General features: G+C 46.1%; 1 protein-coding gene across 2 annotated transcripts in view; it reads right to left on the minus strand.

Annotated features, from left to right (window-relative positions):
- The window catches only part of ATXN1 (ataxin 1), a 1,154,375-nt gene that overhangs the window by 12,988 nt on the left and 1,115,020 nt on the right, over window positions 1-26,367 (minus strand). For both annotated transcript variants that reach the window (XM_078687925.1, XM_078687926.1), the window contains exon 9: window positions 5,500-7,544. In XM_078687925.1, the coding sequence (XP_078544051.1) occupies window positions 5,500-7,368 (1,869 nt within the window). In that variant the 5' untranslated portion in view covers window positions 7,369-7,544. The remainder of the gene's footprint in view (window positions 1-5,499; window positions 7,545-26,367) is intronic.

Below are 26,367 nucleotides of genomic sequence, written 5' to 3' on the forward strand. Positions count from 1 at the left end.
AGCAACTGCTCACCTCACATTAAGAGCAATCTTGACTCTTATCCTTCAGCCTCCGGTTAAAAGAGTAACCTTACTACTTTAAATGGTAGAAAGCCCTATGTATTTGCACCTGTACCCTTCATTTGTGATTTGGATATTGTCCACCTTTAGTCAGATCCCACATCAAAATTGACATTTTTTTAGCGTGTTGGCGGTAACATGTTCATTTATAATTCATAAAAACAAGCTGTTTCCTGCATGACAGTCCCTACTGGGACAGCCATGCAAGGAAACACTGTGACAATGCCCACATAAACACCGTAGACCTGAATCAATTGAACAACTAAGCATACTGACACAGACCTCACAATTATCAGACCACCAGGAGTATGAAGACTATCACAATGTCAAGTAAGCAATTAGTTTATTTTGCACTTTGAGATACCCAGTCATCCACGGGAGCTTGCGTTACTCATATATACAGATAACCATGCACATGCATGCCTTCTATGTGAAGGTGAGCTGCTATCAGGAAAGAGGTTCAGGCCTTGATCATGGGGGAATTGGTGTGATTTACAGAACCCAATGAAATTTGGTACCTCAAGGTTTGGAATACACCAGGTGCAATAAATAGCGCCAATTGCATGTGTTTCCCTAAAAATTAGGAATAACATGCAGATTGTGGGGTTTACCACAATAGAAGGAATTAGGTTGTGTATTTCACTGCAATAATCTCGCATACCTGCAAACACCAAAGCCACGATAGTTTAAAATCCTACCTAAGCCTGCACGCTCGGCAGCCAATCCCGGTGTGTGGAGGGCGGGGCTGAGGCAGGACATACTGGAAAGCGAGCGGTTAGCGCTCTAGACTCTGACACTTCCTGGGCTATTTAGGCGGCGAGGAGGCAGCGCATTTTGCGGTAGGGAGGTGGTGGCAGCTTCTCCTGACCCCGCTTGGCGCTACAAAATCAGATAGCGGTGCCTAAATTGCAAATTGTAAAAGGAAACGGATTTTTTAAAAACGACCGAATTATTTTTAATGTTGATTGTAAAATTATGCTGACAGTGTTTTAACCTGAATAGAAGGAATTAGGTTGTGTATTTCACTGCAATAATCTCGCATACCTGCAAACACCAAAGCCACGATAGTTTAAAATCCTACCTAAGCCTGCACGCTCGGCAGCCAATCCCGGTGTGTGGAGGGCGGGGCTGAGGCAGGACATATTGGAAAGCGAGCGGTTAGCGCTCTAGACTCTGACACTTCCTGGGCTATTTAGCCCCTCGTCGGCCCTAGCGCGCAGTGTGGCGCCTACTCCTGCGCCTAAGACGAGCCGAAGACCAGCCCGTCTGCGCCCGTCCGCGACAGGACGGGGCCAAGGGGCTGGAGACTATGGCGCTACCATCACATGTCCTAGAAACATCGTCTACCACACGAATATCATATACTTCGCAGGTATTGCTTGCGATTCGTGTTGATATGTCCTATGCCTGTACTTTTTGTATTGATACCCCGGCTGAAGGTCCTTTTTCCTGTTACAGATGCCATAGACAGTTTGATCTTGATATGAACTGGAACAGGCATTCACAGGTAGCTGAGGTCATACCAGCAAGAAAACTAGATTGTGTTCCTATTAATATACAGGCAGATAACTCCATTAGTTGGAGTAAAAATCTACTCTGTAATACTCGATCTTTAGTGAAGCATTCTACACAGATATGGGATCTTGTACTGACTGAGGAGCCAGACCTCTGTTTTTTAACAGAAACCTGGCTTAAGCCCCATTTGGTTCCAGCAATCACACTTAGTGTCCCATTAGGATATAAGATTGCCAGGGTTGACCGCTTAAAGAAAACTGGAGGGGGGGTGGCAATTGTTTATAAAGAGGAATTGAATTTAACTATACTGGAGGAAGTTAGTAATCCTCAAATGGAACTACTCATTTTTAAACTTAGTCCTAATCCCAGAGATCAAAGGAAGGGTGCATTGTTGTATAGACCACCAGGTCCGATTGGGACTTTTCCAGTCGTGCTAATAGAGGCTTTAGCACCATTTGTACAAGATAATCAGGATTTCCTCTTGGTAGGGGATTTTAATGTCCATAGTGAGTTAGAGGACTGTAGGGAGGCAAGAACTCTCCTAATGGACCTAGACTCCCTAGGGCTGAAAAAGATCAATGACGGCCCCACTCATGAGGCAGGCCATACGTTGGATCTGGTAATGTCCAACTCACCTTTAATCAAATGTATGCCTCCTGAACAAGTAGACTGGACAGATCATTTTATTTTAAAGTTCCACACTGCTACTAACAATAAACCTCAAAAGCGGAGTACTCTGGCCACTAAAAGGAGGCCCTGGCATAAACTAACGGTGGAAGCCTTTAGAGATCAGTATAAAGCTCCCCTGTATGGACTCACTACAGGAGATATAACAAAAGAATTGTACAGGTTTGACGAGGCAGTTAAGGATGCAATAAATAATACTATCCCCCAGAAAATCTACAAACCCCGCCCAGCTACAAAGCAAGAAATCTGGTTTTCTGAAGATCTAAGATCCTTGTAACAAAAGACAAGAAAATTGGAAAAACTATGGAGACGGTCTAGAAAGCAGGAGGATAAAACACTCTATAAATCCTCTTCTAAATTGTACCATAAAGCCATCAGGACTGCGCGGAAAAACCATATTGCTGCACAACTCATAGAGGCAGGGAAAGATTCTAGAGTTTTGTACAACATCTTACAAACCTTTACCAGACCAGCAGCCTGTGAGACTGTGGAGGTAGCCACTCAAGAGCTGTGCAATGAGATTTCTACCTTCTTCATGGAGAAGATAGAGGCTATTTATGAGAAGATAATGGCCTCAAAGACGGCTGTGGGAACAAATAATAACAACATATCCCAGTCGAGTGTACTATCAGGACCACCTACTCAATGCCTCTCTAGCTTCCCTCCTATCTCTTTGGAGGAGGTAATCTCACTGGTTGCACAGATTAAGAGTGGAAGTCCCTATGATAGCATTCCTGCCCGCATCCTGCCTAAGCTGGTGGAAGTTCTTGGACCAGAAATCCAGAACTTGATTAATCTTTCCCTCTGTACAGGGCAGGTTCCTATGGACTGGAAGAGGGCGCTAGTAAGGCCACTGAGGAAGAATACCACCATCCCCTGGACGGAGTTGGCGAATTTAAGGCCCATCTCTCTTCTCCCCTTTTTGGGGAAGATTATAGAGAAATATGTAAATCGCCACCTATCTAGCTGCATTGAGCTAGTAGGCGGTCTGGATCCTTCTCAGTCGGGATTTAGACCAAGACACAGCACCGAGACCACCTTGCTGTCAGTCGCAGACGATCTACGCATGTTCCAGGATAAAGGTCATTCTGTTATCCTGGTTCTGCTGGATCTGTCTGCGGCGTTTGACACCGTGTCATATGACATCATGACAGCCAGGCTAGTTAACATCGGCCTGGAAGGCAAGGCGTTGTCATGGCTGAGGAGTTTCCTGACAGGTCGTACCCAAAGGGTCACCCTGGGCGATTATCGGTCAGAGGAGTTGGAGATCTCTAAGGGGGTGCCACAGGGCTCTTGTTTGAGCCCTACTCTGTTTAATATCTATGTGGCCCCCCTAGCTAACATCATGAGATCGTATGGATTTATTCCAGTGTCATATGCAGATGACACCCAACTCCTCTTTCCTTTTAAAACCCTTACGGTGGAGGTCAGGAACTCCTTTGCCCAGGGGATGAAGGCGGTGGCAAACTGGATGGCATCAAACCTCCTGCAGTGTAATGTTGCAAAAACGGAGGTGATGCTGTTCGGTGAGGCCAAACTTCTGTGGACCCCAGACTGGTGGCCTCAAGATCTTGGCCCGGCCCCAGAACCCAAGTAGGTAGTGAAAAACCTTGGCGTCCGACTTGATCAGGAGCTCTCATTAAAACATCATAGCAATCAAGTGGTGGGCTCCTGCTTTCATATCATCGGGATGCTACGAAAGGTTTTCCCTTTACTACCTGACTCTACTAGGAGAACCTTGGTGCAGGCCCTAGTATTGAGTCGCTTGGACTACTGCAATGGGCTGTTGTTGTCAACAAATGAAGCGGTAATTTCTAGACTCCAGGTAGTCCAGAATACTGCGGCCCGTCTGGTCCTGAATAAGCCCTCTCGCACCCCCTCTAAACCCCTTTTGGAGAAGTTGCATTGGTTACCCATCAAACAGAGGGTGAAGTTTAAGATCTGCTGTACAATGCATAAGTGTCTACAGGGAAATGGTCCAGCATACCTGATCAATAAATTCTCCTGGTATACACCGACACGCTCTTTGAGATCCAGTGAGCAGGCATTGTTACAGATTCCAAAATTTAGCAAAGCGAGACAAGGGGGAAGATCTCTTACGGTTGCTGGTCCAACTTTGTGGAACAGCCTTCCACTGTATTTGAGACAGTGCAAGGACCACCTTCCTTTTAGGAAGCAATTAAAGACATTCCTTTTTCAAAATTGACTTATGTTTATGGTTAGGGTCCGCTAGTTGCTTTTTGGCTGCCAAAGGCGCGGAGATACTCCTTCGGGAAGTGATCCTAGCGCGGTACAAACACGCAAAATAAATAAACAAAATAAAAAATACCACACCAAAATCAGCAGGTGTTGGTATGTGCCAGATGTACATGGCCTTTTCTCCCATTTAAATTTAATCAGATTCAACCTGCTAAAATATGGGGAAAATATAGCCCTGACACCTTGGGAATTTTCCCTCATGGTGTAGGGAGCATTTTGTGTTTTTTTTTCTGCTTGGGACCACCCTGCTTTCTTATCATGGAGGTCCCGAACAGGTAACAAACTACTACGGACCATCTACTCCAATTAAAGAGGATGAATTGAGAGCTGCCAGTCTAAGGTTTCCACAGGCAGAGCATGTAGGGGCACTCTATACAGAGTGGATGAACCATCATTTTGATGGACAGTCTCTCTAATGTCCCCTAAAAGACACTTTTTTCACCTAGGGAGTGAGCAAATGAAAAAATTGGTGGTGATGGGAACAAATCACATTCCAATTTTAACCTTCAGTAAAATCAATTTTTGTGAAGAACCCATGACCCCATCACAGGCTAAACACATTTATTTGTACCATTTACAATTAAGTAGTGCTGTCAGAGAATGAAAGAAGAAAAATGCTACCTTTGAGATCCCTATGATGGTCCTATGAGGAGCTCAAATTGTTATGGTACTTTGATAAACCACAGTATTGGGGGTAGTGTGGCAAATATATGCCACTAGAACAAAAAGGAGGTATTAAAAATAATACTATGCTGTTTTTCACTCATCTTCCACGGCCACGCCGAGTGATTTTCTATTTTCTTCCAACTTTTTTTTCCAAAAGTGGAAAGTATTACATTTACGAGGATGACTTTACTTGTGGGTCAACAGTTGTCAGACAGCTACTATACATGGAATAAAACAACACACACACACAGTGTTGAGCACACACACATTATAGCTCCATCAACATCCACAAGTAACCCAGTGCTTGCTTACCTGTGCTCGGTGTTCTCCAACCGCAAATTGGATCAGGGCAATGCCCGGAGTATGGCTGTCATCAATCCTCTCCACTGTGCTGGAGTCAATTTTAAGTTCATTGCTAATTTCTGCACTGAGTATGAAGTCCTCAGTTTTTAGGTCTTCTACTTTTTTCAGGTCTCCATTGGCCAGCTGAATGATTGATCCCTTCATGAAGTAAGGGGGCAGTGTAGGAGACGCTGCGGTAGGAGACACCACAGGCTGTACCACAGGAAGGTGGATCTGGGCTTGCACCACTGCTGCCTGATAGGCAGTTTGAGCTGGCAAAGGTTCAGCGCTGAAGTTTTCATTTTTTGGAATGGCTGTAGTGACAAATGTGTGAGGCACAGCCGCAAACTGAGGAGATGAAGTAACTATAGTAGGTGCTGATGAGTCTATATCGGCATTGCCCACGGGTATGAGCACTGGCTGGGTTCCTGGAATCACGAGGTGTGGTGGCAGGCCTCCAGGGTATCCAGGCATGTGCTGATGACTGCTAAAGTAGCCAATTAATGGTTGATGTGTACCCGCATAGAAAGCAGTAGCAGGCAACCCAACCGAAAGATGCTCTGCTGCACTGTGTGTGGTCTGAATGACCGTGTGAGGGGAAAGAGTGGCCACAGCTTTCACAGCCTCATGGCTTAAAGTCTGCTGTGGTGATAATGCATATGAGCGGTGGATTGATTTTCCTAAATGGAGGTTTCCCTTGTTCCGGACTCCTGAAGATGACGCTTCTCTGTTAGTGGTCTGGTGGGCTTCAATTTCAGCTGTGGGAGGGTTGCTGTTTGGTGCAACCATCATTGAGGTTCGGCCACTTGAGGAATCCCGTACATGGTACTCTGTGCGATTTGGGTGGACCACCACATGTCTAGACTCGTAATGCTGGGAAGTAGATTTGTTATTGCCTGATTTGAGAAGATGGTGGTCCGTGGAGGGTGAAGTGCCATATCTCCTGTTCTTTTCGATCTCTCCATTTAAAATCTCCTTTGCCTGTGCTGCCTGCAGCCTGAAGTTCTCTGCCTTTTTTGCATTGTCCCGTGTGATGAAATGGCCACCGGAGTCCGCATACTGCACTACCACTTGAGATGGTGGACACAGGGTGAGTGGAATTCCTTGTGCATGAGGATGCAAATGTACAGGGATGCTTGGAGGAGAGAGGTTTCTGCTTGCACAATGTGGCGAGTTAGAAACATGGATATATTGGTTTGCCTGGGTATGAGGAGGTGATGAGGATGAGATTAATCCTGATGTTCTCACTAAGTGCTGCTCGACCTTGTGTCCCAGTGAACTAGATGTACTTGTGCTTCCCCGAAGAGAAGAATACGTTTCCAGCTGAGCGCGATGGGATGGAGTGCTTACTGCAGAACCTGTAGAGCTCACAGTGCCCGTTGCACAGCTAGATGTTGGGGATATCAGCTGCGGTGGGATGAGCCCTGCATACTGTGCACTGTACTGGGGGCTAACAAAATGGTAGGCCTGCTGCAAGTGGCTGTACTGCATGCTCGTAACTGGTATCCCAGTCTGAGACAGCGAAGAAGGGTACTCTGTTGTTGCCAAGATAGACTTTGGAGCACAAGAGGAGGAATAGTCCATGACAGTAGATGATGACTTATGTAAACCAGTACCCTGCTGTGAACCAGCGTCTGCCAAAGTGACTGAGGCTCCATGCTGTCGTCCAGCCATGCCGCACTGACTGCTGGGTGTGCCAGGGCGCCATGTTGAGCTCTCTGCCCTGTGATTTTCATTGGCCGGTCCCACTGTCTTCTCTTCAGTCGGCCGACTCGTGGCAGGAATCTCGCGCTTTTTGGGTGGCAAGCATTCATTACTCCTTTCGTGGCTGGATTTCATTTTTTACTTCACAGCCGCCACTGCTGCACCACCGCCACTGCTCGTTCGCTGTCTGGCTAGTACTGGCTTTACTCTGCAGGATGGGAAGTCGCATTTGATTCCAGAGGGGATCCAAAGACTTCATGAGGAATCATCTCCCCGCGTGGAGTACAATTCTCCCACAATTGTTGCAGATTCTAAAACAAGGAAGAGAAAAAAGAAAACAAAAAATCAGCAATGAAAAGAACAAAAAGTGATTGACAGTCATTTGCTGCTTCTTCCACCACAAACACCTTTCACAATAAAAGCAGCTTAGTCACAGTCCTTTGTTATTTCATACATGCATCGTTAACATTGAGAAAGTACAGAAAGCTTTGTCTTAACCAGTTATCAAAACGTCTAGCTCTCACAACATTATTTCACTTCGCTTTATTGGCAACTAAAGGTATCTTTTTCTCTCATAATTACTGAACAGGGCTTTATACACAAGTGACAAAAATGAAGAAGTGGCTTTTCAAAGAATCCAATCTAGGGACTCCTATCGCAGTGACAAATCACCACATTAATTTCCATACCTAATTTCTTTTTAAGCACAGCCTGAAAATAAAGTTCGGTGCCTTTGTTTGGAAGGGGACATACATTTATCTTTTTCATGTCAAGGTCAGAAACAAAGTGGAAGTTTGTACTGTCTGGTTAGCAACCTAATGAAGCCACCTTTGGTCATAGATTATGTTAGTGATGTGTACAGCCTACTGTTGAACATTAGCATGGCCTTGGCTCGTTGGCGATCAGCCAGGTCGCCTTACCTACATTACGAGGTTTCCATCGTAGACTAGAGTATGAACTGTGCTGTGAATATTTGGTTTTGAGTTCTAACCAGATTAACTAGGGTAATATAGACAGACAGGTAGATAGGAAAATAGACAAAGAGACAGACTGACACATGTGATGATGATCTGTGCTGGCTTCAGCCTCAGCCAAGAGTACCCTCAGTCTGATGAGGCCCATGAGGGGACCTTGACAAGATGCAGTACCTTGGCACTGGTGCACCTTAAGGAAGGTGGCTCCTTGTGGGAGGTAGATCCCAAAAGTGAACAACCAGATCAATAAGGATGGAAAACAGATGCATAACTAGGGATTTTTTTACCCCAAAAATTGAACTGGGGCCAAGTGGGCAAATGCTCCAGCAATGGACACTGATGAAAATCCATAGCTCACTCTCGAGAAGGAAACACTGGGTACCATGAATGCCATGCATGCCGAACTGGTAGAAAAGACCATGAATACTGAGAAAGAGGTAACGGCTGTGGGAAATAAAAGTGGAGGGTCTATACAGCAGACTAAATGCAATTGAAAACGAGCAAGAATCTGTGAAGAAGAGGCTGCACTCCTTGGAAGAGCAGGTGGACACCTCATCTAATGCTGTGACTTAGAGTTTATTAGATTAAAGGAGATTGATAGATTACAATGTTGGATGCAAGGACTAAGTGCCTAGACAGCCTCTGTAGAGGGACACAGTTGAGAATACTTGGGGTCCATCTTCGATCCAGGTGGATAAACTGAAAGAAACCTATGTGCTGTGGTGAGTGAGGTGCTGGAGGTGGATATGGAAGTACTGTATCCACAAGTGGGGGAAAATTATAGGCTCCCCTAGAAGGGACAGAAGAACAGTGTGGACTTTGGAGGTACAGTGGTGGTCACCCTTGCAACTGTAGAGTTGACAAACAGAATGGTACGAGCTGCCATAAACATCGACAAAGTTATGTTGGATTCAGACAAGCTTCTTGTCCTTCCAGAGGTAGGTCCATAAACACTATTCCATAAAAAAGCACTTTTGGAGATAAAGAAAAGCCTAAAGGAAAGGGGCGTGGTAGACTCAGTCTAAACTTAGAGTCATGAATGGAGGGAAGAATATGTGTTTTCCCAAGTGGATTTGGCAAACCTTTTCCTAGAGAACTTGCTGGCAAACCATATGGGATAACGGCTATCTATGGCATGATGGCCGGCAACCAGAGACAACGCCTTGCAGAAGGGGGGGGTTGAGGTCTTGATGTCCTCTCCAGGGTGAAATCTGCAGTGGACATACTGTTTTTATGTAGACAAACAGATTGGTTATTAAAAATTGAATTTTCCCCTTCGATACCCCCGCGCGGCCTTTCACCTGGCTGTTTGTGTATGGTGGCAGTTAATTATATAAATTAACTTAAATTCCATTTATCCTTTATTTTGAGGTCTCTGGACAGAACACTCTAAAACCTTATTGTCTTATAGAATGGCTGTCTTTTCTGGGATTAATAGAATATTTGAACCTAAAACAAAGAGAGAGCAGCAGATAGCAGAGCCACAGGGAGAGCTGCAGAAGCCTGCGGCATATGTTAAAAGCATAATGACAGCAGCAGGAGGACACAGGAAGAGCAGCAGAAGCCTGACCTACAAAGAGGGGAGATGCTTACACCAGAGGAAGAAGTGACTGACGTGCCTTCTTCCCACAGAATTAAAATAAGAAAGAAATGCTACCATGTACGATGTGAACTACAAGCCTGCAGTTTGGCCCTCTGTGTTTGTTTTAAGAGCAGCAGAGCAAACTAAAGCACCGCTCACAGACAAAAGGCAGCCAAGCAAAATGTTATGTCTCACGCACTCCCGTAAACGCCGCTCTGACTTCACAGAGAAAGAATGCACATTTCACAACCCGAGGCGAAGCTTTATCTGTCTTGATTCCCATGGACTGCTCACTCATCTTTCTCCCACTACAGCGACTACGACAGGGTAACAGCATCACTCTGTTCAGTCACGACTGACACTGTAACACTTCTAGACACACTGCAATTCAACACTTTACCAAGCAAGCATCCCTGTATTTCTTCAGGGGTATGATACTGGAAGCACTATAGATATGGAAATACAATACAGTCTAACATGTCCCAGGGATAGACAGCCCCCTCTCTCCCACAGAGAAAATGAATAGGGGGGTAGCTGGAAAAAGGACTGCACTTATCCGGTCCTCGTGTTTTTATATCGGTATGTGGTTTTCTTTGCATATTGCAACAAGCATCGTTCTTTCCAGCCAGATAACGAGTCAATGCATATACAAAGGTTTAGGTTGGTCTTGACGTATGCCATTCGGGAATACTACTTTTAGAAAGCATGCAAAAAGATAAAATGGCATAAGATAGAACAGCAAAAAGAAAAGTCACAAGAAAATGAGATTCATCTGACAGAAATGTGTGCATCTCTCCTTCTGTGCATAGTGGTGCACAGTACTCGGGGTGAACAGGCGGTAACTCTGGCTGAGGCCAAACCAGTGACCGGCCATAGACAAAACCTGCCAACTTCAAATGGTTTTTGACTATGTGAGAGGGAGAGGACAGATGGGCACTGCCATTGTGAGGGCGCGTGCCTTATGCCAAGCTTGGGGTAGTGAGGAAACACGGTTAAATCAAGAGTAGGCGTTTCACCATATTTACAGGCACTAGTTAGTAGCTACAGAGATGTTATTAAAAGGAGTTGTCACTTAAGAAAGCACCGATTCAAGTCGAAAATGAAAGGATGTTGATCATGCGTAGACTTTTACTCTTTATTTCTGAGGAAATATTTCAGTTGGTTTTATTGTCAATATAGCAACAAAACAGTCTACACGTTTTAGATATCTACTTTCAATTGATCAAGTTCCTTCAAGGTGGATCAAAGGAACACTATGGCACTGAGCGGCACTCTTTTCCCAGGTGTTCTTGTCCTCACTACTACACCACTTTATTCTAAGGAGCGAGTAGTCGCACATACTTCTCACACACCTGCGCGCGCACACACACCCAGTTACAATCCTACTAATTGTGCACTGGGGCCTGTTGAGGTGATCACTTCTTACATGAGGATGAACAGTGCTTGGTATGGCATACCCCCACTTAGATTCTTTAAGTATGGATTCCAGCCTCCAGAGTCCAAAACTGAACCACTCCCCATTTCGGGAAAACTGGAATGGCATATGTAGCATCAGCATTAGCAGAGCATAAAGGGAAAGTGGAGTTGGCTCGCCACCCACGAGGTTTATCAGCACTTGGCAGCCTCACTATGCAAACTGCAGAATCATATTTAACCGGTTGACCTATGTAGATCGACCTTGCCTCCTTTCAAATTGCCATCTCCATCTTCCAGAATGCTGCTTATGAACAACCTGGGCACAAAACAGAAAGCATGGACATGCCATCAAAGGAAACTCAAGATACCCGCACTTATGGCTCGCTGTCACAGGTCTTTGTTACTCCAAGCTGCAATATCTCACGTTTACCCAAGCCTAAAAAAACAGGAGACATGACTGCCCCACCTCATGTCCGATTAAAATACTAAAGTCTAAAATTAGAGCATGGTGAGGTATTCCTATCAACATCTAAGGAGCTACCAACCCATCCAAGGCAAGATTATTATTTCCATGAAAACCATATGCCGCTGGACTAGACAGAATTTCACCGCAATGTCCTGTCACTACGGTACCAAAAAGATACCAACCTAGTAGGAGAAAATTCCCACAAGGAACCACATCCAGACTACATCGATAATGACCAGTTTTTGCACAAAGCTATTTTACACCCAAGGCACTCCAATACAGGATCTGCTTAGCACATTGTACAGATCCTTTTCACATTTTATGTAAGAGTGACGTAGACTTACTTGTCCTAAAACAAAGATGGTGGCAAGCACACTCCTATCCAGCTATCCTCTACGTATTTCTTCTCAACTTTACCATTTGCTAAAAGAACTGAAAACTTGTACAGGTAAATGAATGGCACTAACTCTTAATAAATCTCTAAAAATTAACAACATAAGCAATCGTCCTTTTTAGGTCTGGCCTTGGAACCCATCCATTGCTTTCCACTAGGTGGCTTTATTGTCACTTTCATCTGCTTGCTTTTTATTCGTCAGCTTGTGAGGGCTTTCCTTCTTCTTCTTGATTTTGTCTCTCCTCTGGAGAACGGATGCCCTACTTGTGCCCTTCCCCTGCTCATTTTTCAATCACTACCTTTTTCTTTTTGTTTAATCACTCCACGAGAGTACATGTGTTTTCGAGCTGTTTCCCGTCTCCCCACTCTGCTTCATTAAGTGTTGCTCTATCTCAGCCGTGTGCTTGCCCAATGCATCTCCGTGTGCTTCTACCCCTTGTTGCTTTCTTGCCTGTATGCTCCCCATAACATCTCTATGTTCCTCTCTCTAGATCATGTTGATTCCCCCACCCTCCGTACTGGGTCCCCCACCTGTGCCCTTCGTGTTGCTTCTGTCCACGCACTGGTTACTGCTGCCACCAGCATATTGTTCTTTCCCCTTTTATTACTTCCATCCCCACTTGCACCCTCTGTGTTGCTTCCTTCCTCCAGTGGGTAAGAAAAAAAAACTTTTGCACAAATTTATTTATTTATTTAGTGATCCAACTCAGATCATAAATAAAAAAGGTGCTCACATCACTTTGTAGGCGCACGCATAAATGTAGCAAGCACCTACAAAACAAGGAGGGAAGACAAGTCATAGTGCCTTACTTGTTTACCCTTTAACAATGCTACATCAGAGATGCCGTACAGCTTGCTAAAAACCACTGGCAAAGCCAATGGGTCCCAAAGGTGAGACCTGTTGGTTTTGCCAATGCTTGTTATATTTGATGGAGTAGAAGCACGAGAAACGATAAAGTACAGTCTGCAGATCGCTTTATGGTATGGAACTACCTGACTCTCCCATTTTGATACTTGTAATATGGTTATTTAGGCTATGACACTTGTTTGGTGCTGTTGAACCCTAAAGGGGGTAACCTCCACACCAAGGAGAAAGAATACAAAGTGTGCTTGAAAGTTTTCTGGAGAGGACTTTTACTTCGATTACTTTTGATCAAGACATCAGAAACAGTTGTCGATATTTAACCCTCTTTTTTTTCTAAAGTAACAAACAAACCAACAAGCACCCATTAGGAATTTCAAAGTAATATCATGTATTAATGTGAATCCATTTCCTTTCCATATACCTTCCATGGAATATTCATGAATGCCAATATATGCATGAGACTCAATTTAATCCAAGCCACAATCATACATTGTTATGCTATGCACATCTGTAAAGCACACTATCACCTGAGGGTATCTTGGCACTGAGCAGGAGTGTGCGCCTAACCCTGCCTATGGCAGGTTGGTTATAAAAAGACAAGTCTTTAGCTTCTTGCAGAATTCAAGAAGAGAGGAGGAGGCTCTAATTTCCAGTGGGAGGCCATTCCATGCTTCAGAAATGATGAGAGAACACCCGTCCTCCGGATCTGTGTATGTGTATGTGTGGGATGTGTGCGAGGGTGGGTGTTAGTGCTTCGCTCATTGATAGGAGCCCTTTGGTGAAGGTGTGGTGGGGGAAGGGGCAGATGGTGCCCCGAGTGAATGAGTGTCAAAGTTGTTTGATAGGAAGGGGATTTTGTTACATAAGAATTTCTATATCTTACTGGAATGGCCTTTGAGGGGGTGATGTTGCTGGAAGCTGTTGGAGGCCCCCGTGAAATCTTTGATGGTGGCGAAGGTTTCCTTGCTGCTTTTTGTGTTGGCGTCAATGCAATCCGCATGAGCTGTGTGAGTGGTATTCCATATCTGCTAGTGGTAGCATCTTTGGGCTGATCTGAAGATGTCTTTATCTGGGGTGTCTTAATGTGTTCTCTATTTGAGTGCCAGTTGCTTGCAGTTGCATTTGGTCAGCCTGAATTCCTCTGTGTACCAACTGGCCTGTGTTTGGGATTTTGCCGTTGGGTTGTGCTTGAGGGTAGCCAGGGTGTTGGCTCATGGGGTGATCCAACTGTTGAGGTTCATGATGGCTTTCTGCAAGCTGCTGGTGTGCTCAGGTCAGTGCACAGAGAGGGTGGAAACCCACTTCTCTTCTGTGATGCTTTTCCAGCTTTTTCATGGGGTTCCTGTGCTGGTAGGTCTTTGATGGTGCGGGATGGGTATGCTGAAGCTGACTAGGTTCAGGTCATAGTTGCGGGCTTGTTGACTCAGATGTTGCTGATAAAGCGTGTAGAAGTAATAAAGACAATGGCATAAAAAGCACATACATAAACTAACTGAGGAACGTCACAGTTTAAACTTCGAAGGGATCACAAACATCAGTTGTATGTACTTTTAATGAAAACTATTGTTGATAAACGTTTCTTTAGACTGGCTTTTATGGGGCCGATGAGGTTCTTCAGGTGTGATTTCAGTTTTGTACCTTTTTAAGGGCCAACTCTACCCCATGTTCTCTTTTCTTTGAAGACGCACTTGCCTGCCTTCTGTGATCTTTTGTGACACTCTCCTTCCCAATGTAATTCTGGTTATTTTTTACAAACCCTACTCCTTATCCAGATTTACTCTCTTTTTACATACCCCTTACTCCCCTTCCCACTTTACTCCCTTTTACAAACACCTCACTACCACTGCTTGTTACTTTCTTGTTTCAAACCCTTTACTACCCTTGTTTTTTACAAACCCTTTACTCTCACTTGACTTCTTTTTCAAACTGTGTATTCCCCTTCCAGTTTAAGTCAATTTTTTTAGAAACCTCCTTACTCCCACTCCTGCCTAACCCTTTCATTTCAAACCCCTTACTTCCCCTCCTGCTTTAATTCCTTTTTTATAAACCCTTTAATCCCACTCAAGCTTCACTTCCTTTTCAGGGCGCGGGCCTAGCGAACACTGCGCATGCAGTGTTGCGCAGCGAGAGTCCTTTTCTCAGCGTTTTGAAAATGGACCTGGAAATTCCACGCAGCTCGTGCGTGTTATTTCCAAGGTCCATTTTCATTGGCCTTTGCGTGCGTTCTGTTTTTTAACAGAGCATGCAATAGGCCATAGGCGGTCGCGTAGCTCCGCCTATGGCCTATTGGTGTCTGTTACGCGCACCAGAGGCCATATGTTGTGAATTATTGCGGCTTGACAGCCGCGATAATTCAAGACATATGATCGCAGTGGCGCACGCGCACCACTCGCGGGCCTTTTTTTTTTTTTTAGTTTGCGATCGCTTTAATTTCTCGCAGATTCTGGATCTACCCAAGTATGCAGAAATATCCCTCGCTCCACCTCACGGGCTCCGGAACTGTCACCCCAACCCCCATCATCTGCCCTCAACATGCAGGCTCTGTGGGAGCTGCTGCAGGTGCCCGCAGGATTGGACCTAGATTTAGGGTGGTTAAGCCTGCTGCTGCTATTCGCAGCCTCATTGCTCACTATGCTTGTCTGGCTTGCACAGTATTCCCAGGGTCTTTGGAGTAGGCGCAACCAAAATCTACTGGAACTATCAGCCATCTGGAAGTCGCTGCTGCAGTTAAGAGTGTCAGCTCGGGAAGGCTCCGGTGTCCCAGAAGCTGGTGTCCGGGGTCTTCTCTCGTCTTTATTCGCTTTTAAATCCTTCCGGGAAAACTGGCAGCGTGCCTGGGTGAAGGCCCTAAATGAACAGACTGGCAAGGATCGGGTGAGTATGGTCATGCTAACATTTATTACTTACAGAAATGTGTAGTACAATTGCCTTTAAACCCTGCACGGGATGCACTGCAGTATAGGCTGGAAATATAAACTGTAGCCAGCTTTCAAAGGGGACTCCCTCATCACTATTGTGGTTTTCTAGTTTCTTTTGCCTGCTCTCCATCGTTCTTTAGGTCTTCCTTGTGGCTGGGAAGAAAGTGAAGTGAAAAGTGTCCCAGTGTATAGCAGCGTTTACACAAGCCTGAATCTCACCTTTTTAACACCATATTTTTGCTTTGTGTCTTTTACTACACCGATGTGAAGTATTCTTGAAACTGCCCTTGCATGTGATGAGTCCAGACCACAACTTCATTGAAATCACATTAGGAAAAATGCCATCGTTATCGCAATAGGAATATCTTGAGACATTATATATGCAGACTTATACTGGACAGAACATTTTTATCTACAAAATAAGACTTGTCACTCGATTTCTGGGTTTCCTGCAAATCTCCATATACAATGAATACATTTAAATATCTCCACTGATAGCCATTATCCCCTCCACATGCTACAGACCTGCAGATACTAACTCACAGATCGGTGCACAAACCACTCTTGGTAATTGTTTTGGAGTCCATTAATTAGCCGGTTACCATTTGCCAGACAGGCTGTCAAAAAACAGGGCACAGTTATGGCTGCTACTTTTGTTTTTACTTATCCCTTGAGGTATGTCTAGAAAAAGGCACCTTGAGTCTGGATGAAGGTTACCACAAAACCAGTAGGAAAAGCCAAAACATATTGCTGTGGCCTTTCGGACACTCATGAGTTATTCTTTGAAAGGTAATACACAGCGTAATGGATTGACAGGCATTGGGTTAATATATTGTTACCAATAACAGTTTCAACCATTCTGCCTCTATCAGTCGTTGTGTGCAGAAAACCTCTGGGTTGCTTGTTCTGTACCACTTTTCACATCACCACTTGCTCATATTTCATTCATTGATTGTCCAAGAAATACACATAAATGTGATCTTTGGAGCAATCTTATGTTTTGTGACATGGGTCCCTCTATCGTATAAACTAGATTAGGTTTTTGTAAATAGATTTGTTAGGTTTAAACCTTGAAGTACACAAGCCCTAGTTCTTACACATAAATATGCCCCTCTGGGCCACCTGATACGTAACCCTGATTTTTCTTGTCAACAGTCTTTGTTATTGTGACAAGTACCATGAACTTCACGAAATCTGTATTGTAAGTGGGGACTCAAAGTCAAAATCACAAAGATATATGTGAGCACCTCATTCTGCACATTACTAGCAATGAAAGCTACAGGTCCTGCATTTTGATTTTTTCCAAAACTAACTTGTTTGTATTTGTTCACCCCTCTGTGTTTTCCCATTGTTCTCTTGTAATTTAAAAAAAATGTAATGTATGTTTCCTTCCCTGTACATGCCAGCCCACCTCCCACGCCTCTCTGTCATGGCATCCCCTAACAGTGACATCCCCTCTTGTGTGCATATCTCTGTCTGCATGTTTTTTTTGCTCTGTGCGCGTTTCTGTATCTGTGTCTGTGTGTGCATCTTCATGTGCATTTTTCTGTCTCTCGGTGCAAATCTCTGTCTCGGTGTGCGTGTCTCTATCTGCGTGTATTTTTATGTGTGTGCGTCTATCTCTGTGTGTGCGTCTCTATATGTGCATTTGTCTCTGTAAGTACGTCTCTTCTCTGTGTGTGCATCTTTGTTTCTATGTGTGTCTCTATCTCTGTGTGCGTCTCTATACGTGTGTCAGTCTCTGTGTGTGTCGCTGCATGTGTCTCTCTGTATGTTTGTCTCAGTGTATATGTCTACTGTTAGCCTCACTGGCAATGTAAACCTGGCATGGGAACGCTATAATACACATACTTACTCCACAGATACATACAAACCTGCCATTCCCACACACACAGTACACAAACCAGCAAACATATCCAGCTAAATATAGACATGCCAAATTCTCTAACTCTAACTAATGCGAGACCTGTTGCAATGTGTCTGTGTGCATACCCAGAGGCGCACACTGCAACAGCCTCTCCTTTTACTTAAAAGCATTCCCCGCTTGAGGCGCACATGCACACCTGTGTTGTGAGTGCCTCCCGGGGTACATGCGCTCTAACACTATGGAGTCTCTAGGCGAGAGCGGCATGTCCTGTGCCCTGCCCCAGCACAGTCTGTGTGTGTGTTTGTGTGTATGTGATGTGAGAGTGTGTTTGTTTGTTTGTGTTTGTGTTTGTTGACACCCCCACTCATGTAGCCGGACACACGCTCGACCCTATCTTCACCTCCAGCAAGCACATCTCCTTCGATCGCACCACAGCTCTCCATTGGACGGACCACAGCTGTGTTCACTTCAGCTACAAAACCACCCTGAACCACAATCGCCCACAACCCATTCCTCGGAGAAACTGGAACAAAATCACCTCCGACCAACTCCTCTCATCACTCAACCAAAATCCTCCCACCCTCTCATTAGACCCTAACCAAGCGGCCAATGATCTCAAGCAATGGATCACCCACAGTGCGGACGAATTAGCACCCCTGAAAAAACACCAGATCAAATCAGCCAGCAAAAAGGCTTCATGGTTCAATGATGACCTCAAAAAATCCAAGAAACTATGCCGCACCCTGGAGAAAACTTGGAGAAAAAACACAACCACCGACAACATGGCCACCCTCAAAGCAGCCACCCGCAACCACCACCAACTGATTCGATCCGCCAAGAAATCAGCATTCAAGGATCGTTTCGACAACAACACCCACAACAGCAAGGAACTTTTCAACATCGTCAAATAATTCACCAACCCCACCGCAGCATCTAACGACATCACCCCTTCCCAAATCCTCTGCGACGCGTTATCCTCCTTCTTCTACAACAAAATCGCCGACATCCACAACAGCTTCGAGAACACTCCCAACGACCAACCCTCCCCACACCCCTCAGATCCCACTCCGCCAACCAACTTCCTTAGCGCCTGGAACACAATAACCACTGAAGACACCATCCGCATAATGAACTCCATCCACTCTGGCTCGCCAACCGACCCCTGCCCCCACCACATCTTCAACAAAGCTGACTCCATCATCGCACCCCATCTTCGTGATGTCATCAACTGCTCGTTTAACTCTGCCACCTTTCCAGAAAGCTGGAAACACGCCGAACTCAGCGCCCTCTTGAAGAAACCCACAGCAGACCCCTCTGAACTTAAAAACTACCGACCCATATCCCTCCTCCCATTCCCCGCCAAAGTCATTGAAAAAGCCGTCAACAGCCAGCTCGCCGCCTTCCTTGAATCCAACAACTCCCTCGACCCATCTCAATCAGGGTTTCGAGCCAAACACAGCACCGAAACCGCCCTCATCGCAGCGACTGACGACATCCGAACACTACTTGACAACGGAGAAACCGTGGCCCTCATTCTACTCGACCTCTCCGCCGCTTTCGACACGGTCTGCCACAGCACCCTCATACAACGCCTCAGCAACATCGGCATACAAGGAAAAGCCTTGGACTGGATCATCTCGTTCCTCGCCGGGAGAACTCAAAGAGTCCGACTTCCCCCATTCAACTCAGAAGCCACAGAAGTCATATGCGGAGTACCACAAGGGTCATCACTCAGTCCCACCCTCTTCAATGTTTACATGAGCCCACTCGCATCCATCGCACGCCAACACAACCTCAACATCATCTCTTATGCCGACGACACCCAATTAATCCTATCCCTCACCAAAGACCCGAACACCGCCAAAACCAATCTTCACGAAGGCATGAAAGAAGTAGCCGAATGGATGAAACAGAGCCGCCTAAAACTCAATTCAGACAAAACTGAAGTGCTCATCCTAGGATCCTCACCCTCTGCCTGGGACGACTCTTGGTGGCCCTCCGCTCTGGGCACAGCACCCACTCCCACAGACCACGCACGTAACCTTGGCTTCATCCTAGACTCCTCTCTCTCGATGTACAGACAAGTTAATGCAGTCTCATCCTCCTGCTTCAACGTACTTCGCATCCTCAAAAAGATCTTCCGCTGGATCCCCCTCGAAACAAGAAAGACTGTGACCCACGCACTGGTCACGAGTCGGCTGGATTATGGTAACACTCTATACGCCGGAATCACAGCAAAATTACAGAAAAAACTCCAACGCATCCAAAATGCATCAGCGAGACTCATATTAGACGTCCCTCGCCGAGACCACATCACCGGACACCTAAAAGACCTCCACTGGCTTCCCGTCAACAAAAGAATCACGTTCCGTCTTCTCACCCACGCACACAAGGCCCTCTACAACCTAGGACCCGAATGCCTCAACACTCGACTATCCTTCTACAAACCCTCCCGCCAACTAAGATCGTCCAATCAAGCCCTCGCCACAGTCCCGCGCATCCGAAAATCCACCATGGGTGGCAGATCCTTCTCCTTCCTGGCCGCCAAGACCTGGAACTCACTCCCCTCTCACCTCCGCCTTACTCAAAACCACATCCCATTCAGAAAAGAACTTAAAACTTGGCTATTCGACAAATAATGAACCCCTCCCCAAGCGCCTTGAGACCCTCTGGGTGAGTAGTGCGCTATATAAATGCTTGAACTTGAACTTGGGTGTGTGTATGGATGTGTGAGAGAGCGCGAGAGAGTATGTGTATGTGTGCATACCCAGATGCGCACACTGCACCAATGCACGTGCCTCTCCTTTTATTTAAAAAGATTCCCAGCTCGAGGCGCACAACCGAACAACCACACACACAACCACACACACATCCACACACACAGAGCCACACACACACACACCCAACCACACACCCACAACCACACACACACAACCACACACACAACCACACACACACAACCACACCGTCGGTGCACACTTTCAGCGGGCACAAACACCACCAGCCGTTAGTGCACGCTTTCACCAGGCACACACACCACCAGCCGTCACTGCACGCTTCCACCAGGCACACGCACCACCAGCCGGCAGTGCACACTTCCACCAGGCACACACACCACCAGCCATCAGTGCACGCTTTCATCAGACACACACCACCAGCCGTCAGTGCAGGCTTTCACCAGGCACACACACCACCAGCCGTCACTGCACGCTTCAATCAATCAATCAATGCATTTATAGAGCGTGCTACTCCCCCGTAGGGGTCTCAAGGTGCTGAAGAGAGCGGGGGTGCTGCTACTGCTCGAATAGCCAGGTCTTGAGGTGTTTCCTGAAGGTGAGGTGGTCCTGGGTCATTCGTAGGTGGGCGGGGAGGGAGTTCCATGTCTTGGCGGCCAGGTAGGAGAACGATCTTCCGGTGGTGGTTCTGCGAATCCGTGGGACGGTGGTGAGGGCGTGGCTGTGTCGTGCCTGTAATCTGGTTGGTAGCCGTGGTTGGCAAAATACCACGGCAGATGATTGGCAAAATGGCGAGAGAGTCAACAGCACGCATGCGCACGAACTAACGCATGCGCAGGAGAACAATTTAAGCCCGCCTCGCGCCACCGGAAGTGCTTCGCGTTCGCGTTTGCGCTAGGCTCCAGATTTCGTTCCGGGTCACAGTGGCGGTGTCCGAGGAGGTGTCGGCGTTTTAGGAAGTGTATTTGCGGTGGCAAGGTATTGAAATGTGCAAGTAGTTTTACCTTCTTGCTTTTTGTCGTATGTTCGTAATTCCGATATCTTGAATCTTGTTACGCTAGTGTATCCTCTAGCGCTACGGCTGTAGGTTCCTTGTATTTGTTGGTTTGGGCTACGCTATACTTTCTGTCATTTGGCTGGAATGTCCGTTGCTATGTAGCCTTTCCGGTGTTTGCCCTGCTATTTTTGTGTTAAGGTGATTCTTATATATTTTGAGCGTCTAGGTAATTGCTGATTACAGAGCATTACTTCGTAACGCTCCATGATAGGTATCTGTGGTTTGTGAGTTTTAACAAACCGTCTAGGAGTGTGTTAGTGCTATATCATAACTACCCACTCATTTGTCTATTTGAAGTTAAAGAGCGCTGATCCTGTCCTAACCAAGGTGAGCCTTACAATAAATGAGAGAAACATATACTCTGTATTTCTTTTCACCAGTAAAGTCTCATTTATTTTCTATCTTCTACCGCCTTAAGATTACCAACCCGAATCCCATATATGACTTACTTCAGAGGGGAACATTACCGAGCAACGCTCTCCCTAATTAAGGTAGTTCTATAGCCTCATCAAAGATAGTCACAATAGAGTGGGAAGGTCTGATATTAACTCCTTGTGTTCTCTTTACACAGTTATCCTGCTATCCTGAAGTACAGAAATTCCTGACCTTGGTGAAGATTGAAGAACCTTGTTTTTCCCCGGTTATCCTTGTTTGGTTTCCCTCTTTCCCCCTGATCATCATTCAAGGTGTTGGTATATATAGTCAACACATGTTGGTGATAGGGTGAAGGTGTGGAATTATCTTCTGGCTCTGTGACGCTCCTGAGACAATCAACAAAAGCATTACAGGCTGGTGGAGCGGAGCTGGCGGGACGGAGTGTAGAAGGTGAGGCGGTTGTTGAGTTATTCGGGGCCCACGTAGTGGAGCGCTTTGTGTGCGTGGGTGAGGAGCCTGAAAGTGATCCTTTTGCTGACGGGGAGCCAGTGCAGCTTTCTCAGGTGGGCAGATATGTGGCTGTGGCGATGGATGTCGAGGATGAGTCATGCGGAGGCGTTCTGTATGCGCTGAAGTCGTTTCTGAAGTTTGGCTGTGGTTCCTGTGTATAGGGCGTACATGTAGTCCAGTCGGCTGGTGACGAGGGCCAGGGTGATCGTTTTTCTGGTTTCGGTGGGGATCCACCGGAAGATTTTTCGGAGCATGCGCAGGGTGTTGAAGCATGAGGATGAGATGGCGTTGACTTGTTTGGTCATCGAGAGTGAGGAGTCCAGGATGAATCCTAGGTTGCGTGCGTGGTCCGTGGGTGTCGGTGTGGTGCCCAGCGCTGTGGGCCACCAGGAGTCGTCCCAGGCGGATGGGGATTGTCTGAGGATGAGGACCTCTGTCTTGTCTGAGTTCAGTTTCAGACGACTGAGCTTCATCCATTCCGCGACGTCTTTCATTCCTTCCTGGAGGTTGGTTTTGGCGGTGGCTGGGGTTCCACCAGGTACACACACCACCAGCCGGCAGTGCACACTTCCACCAGGCACACACACCACCAGCCATCAGTGCACACATCAATTGTTAATGCATCCACAATTAACTGTTGTAGCAATTGCAGTATGGCACACTTTACTTTTAAACATATTCATCTAAAGTGCAGCATGCCACCATTGCTACAAAAATAAATACACATTTTTTGGGCTTACAATTTATAGACTTTTGTTGCAGTTGGTGTTGCAATATTTAGACATTGCCATTAGCTCTAACTCAAATAAATCCGAGGCCTATTGCATTTCTAATGCTTGTTTAAACCCTGAGCTCCCCCTCCAGTTTTTCTTTTTTTTTTGCACAATAAATTAGGGAGCATTTTAATGAGTATTTGAAAAGCAGTATTAAAGGGCTTGTGATACAACTTTACTGCTTTCCTGCCCTAGTACAGTAATATTCTACAGGCAAGCTTTGGCACCAAGGACAGGGTTTAAATATACAGAATCATTTTAGGGTGATGAGAAATTCGCACACAGTAGAGAACATGCTGTGGCACGACCGCAGTGGAAAGTTCCTTAGCTCCCTCTGTAGGTCTTGTAAGAAAACGGGCTCATCAAAAGTGGGATGTGGTATTTCTGACCTGGTTCCAAAATCGTGAAGACAACCTATGTGAAGACAACCTCCACATAGGGGTAAAAGCTGCTCTGCTCTCCTGTTTCAAATCGCAATTTGTAAGTGCCAGCAGTAAAGCGCTCAGGGCTCAGAATCCCTGGACCGTGGCCATCAGAATTGGCGAAACTGGTAGTAAGTTCAACCCATCTCTGCGTTGGGTTATCCAACAGGACCAGCTGCAATCAAAGACCTTTTGCAGGAGTGCCTGATGCAGTGTTCAGTACGTGAGTGGTAAGGGGGCTGTCAGATGGGGCAGACATAGTTTTACAATGTCAAAAAAGCTGCAGATGCTCCTCTGCTTCTTCATCGGGTGCCTGGGCCGGCTGAAGAAAGAGTTAATTCTCACTGCGGAGCGCCCCCCCCCCCTCCAGCTTTAATCCCATTTTTACCCACGCTCATTACTCTCCTTCCTGCCTTACTCCCATTATTTTAACTCCACTTCCACTTTATTTCTTTTTTCCAACTCCTTACTGCCCCCTCCTACTTTACTCCCATTTTTTTTAAATCCTTCATTCTTGCATTACTTCTTTTTTCAAACCACTTACTCCCCCTTCAGAATTGGTTCCATTTATTGACAAGCCCCTTAGGCCCACTCTATTCTATTTTTCAAATCTCTTTTCTTCCCTCCAGCTTTACTTTCTTTTTTTAAAAACCCCTTACTCCCCCTCCTGATCTAATTTCTTTTCAGATAACCTTACTTCTTCCCATCTTCTGGCTTTTCCTTTACAAACCGTGTTAGACCTGGCACCATTGGCGTGGGTCTCCCTTCCAATTTTTCTCTGTTGCCTCCCATGTTTTTGCTTTGTTTTGCTGGCCTAGACGGTTTGGGCACTTTGCCGCTGCTATTCAGTGCCAAAGTGCTAGTGCTCCCTATTGTAAATTGTTGTAATGGATAGTGACTCCATGATTGGCGTATTTGATTTACTTGTCAGACCCTAGTACTGTGCACCATGTGTGCCCAGGGCCTGTAAATCAAATGATGCTGGTGGATTTGCAGCACTGCTTGTGCCACCCACTGAAGCAGCTTCTAAAATATGGCTCAGGCCTGCAATTGCAGAGCCTGTTTGCAGTCTGGGACTGCCATGTCGACTTGGCAAGTGCACCCACTTGCCAGTCCCTACACCTTCTCTTTTCTACATATTAGTCACCCCTAAGGTAGGCCCAAGGGCAGGGTGCATTGTATGTAAAAGGTAGGACATGCCCTGATGTGTGTGGCGTGTCCTGATAGTGAATTACAGCCAATTTAGTTTTTCACTATTGCAAGGCTAACTGTTCCCATAGGCCAGAATGGGCAGTTTGATTATAATCTCTTATAATCCTAATGACCCAGGGAACAAGATAGAAATTCAAGTTTCGTATGCCTGAACTCAGAATGTTAAATACATCTTTTAGAGAGGGTGATTTTTACATTCTGTGTATGAAAATACCACTTTCAGAAAGTAGGTATTTTCTTGCCTAACCATCCAGTATGTCTCTGCTGGGTTTGTGTATTCCATGTCTGGTTTGTGAGTGGCAGGGGGCTGGAGAGGGCCTTAGCTCCAGCAGTTTGATGGGTCAGAGCTGGGCAGAATAGGATCCGCTTTGAATAGAGAGTCGGGGGAGGAGATTTCCTTTCACTAACCTGAGCCCTCATAAAATAGAGAGTAAGGGGCAGATATTTCCTTTCACTGACTCGAGTCCTCATAGAATAGAGAGTAGGGGGAAGAGATTTCCTTTCAGCTACCTGGGCCAGGTATGCTCTCAAACAAAGCTGTCTCCACCTCCTACCAGGAAAGACAGAACTGGTTTTGACTAGGTACAGACACTCTCTGTCTTCAGAGAACAAAGGATTTTGCAGTATAAATATTGGGGCCCAGACCCCAGAACTTTAGATCACTCTGGGAATCAAGACAAACCCTTTGCCAAGGAGAGAAACCAAGGAAGCTGAAAGAGGAGACTGCCCCTGTGCTGTTTGTGGTTGGCCTGCAGTGGTTATTTATTACCAAGGAAAGGAGAAAAGGAACTTTGTGTATACTTTTACTATCTTGAGGAAGATGTCCATGGGCTTGAAGTTGAGCTTGCCTCCTGTTCTGAAGTCTCAGGGCCACAAAGACTTCACCACCAGCTCCCCCTGAATTCCCTTGCTGGGAATTCTACCTGCAGTGAGGTGCCTGCTGTTGTTTAAGCCCTCTGAGAGACTGCATGTTGCTGGGAGCTGGAAGCACGACGCAACGAGGAAAAGCGAGTAGCCGCCACAGCAATTGCCTTCGCGTCACCGAAGAAGCATGCCATCACTGCAGCAGTTCGCCGTCGCATCGCAGACAAAGTGTGTCGCATCACCAGAGAAAAGTGCAGCCGCGACAGAGGACATCGTTGCATCACCGGAAAAGCGTGTCGCGGCTCCAAAGTTAATCAATTTCGCCGCACGGCCGTTGGGCGTGCATGCATCGCATCCAAGGTTGTGGCATCTCATCCAAGACGCCATTTTGTCGCATCGCACCGGATTGTCGCATCGCATCGAGGCGCCATCTTGAAGCATCATAACCAGAAGCCTGTTTGCTCGTGCCAAGCTACCAAAGGGGTGAGCAGGGGTTATCTAGGAGTGTATCCCCTTTATCCTGACTAGAAGCAAGGGTCCTTATTTGGACACAGGTGCAAACCATTGCCAACTAGAGACCCCCATTTCTAACAAAACCCTTACTTCCACTTCTGCTTTACGCCATTATTTTCATACCTCTAATTTTCGTTCCGACTCCCGTTTGTTTACAAACCCCTTATTCCTCCTCCCACCGTACTCCCTTC

The sequence above is a fragment of the Lissotriton helveticus genome, chromosome 4_1 (assembly GCF_964261635.1).
Source record: "Lissotriton helveticus chromosome 4_1, aLisHel1.1, whole genome shotgun sequence".
Taxonomy (NCBI): Eukaryota; Metazoa; Chordata; class Amphibia; order Caudata; family Salamandridae; genus Lissotriton; species Lissotriton helveticus.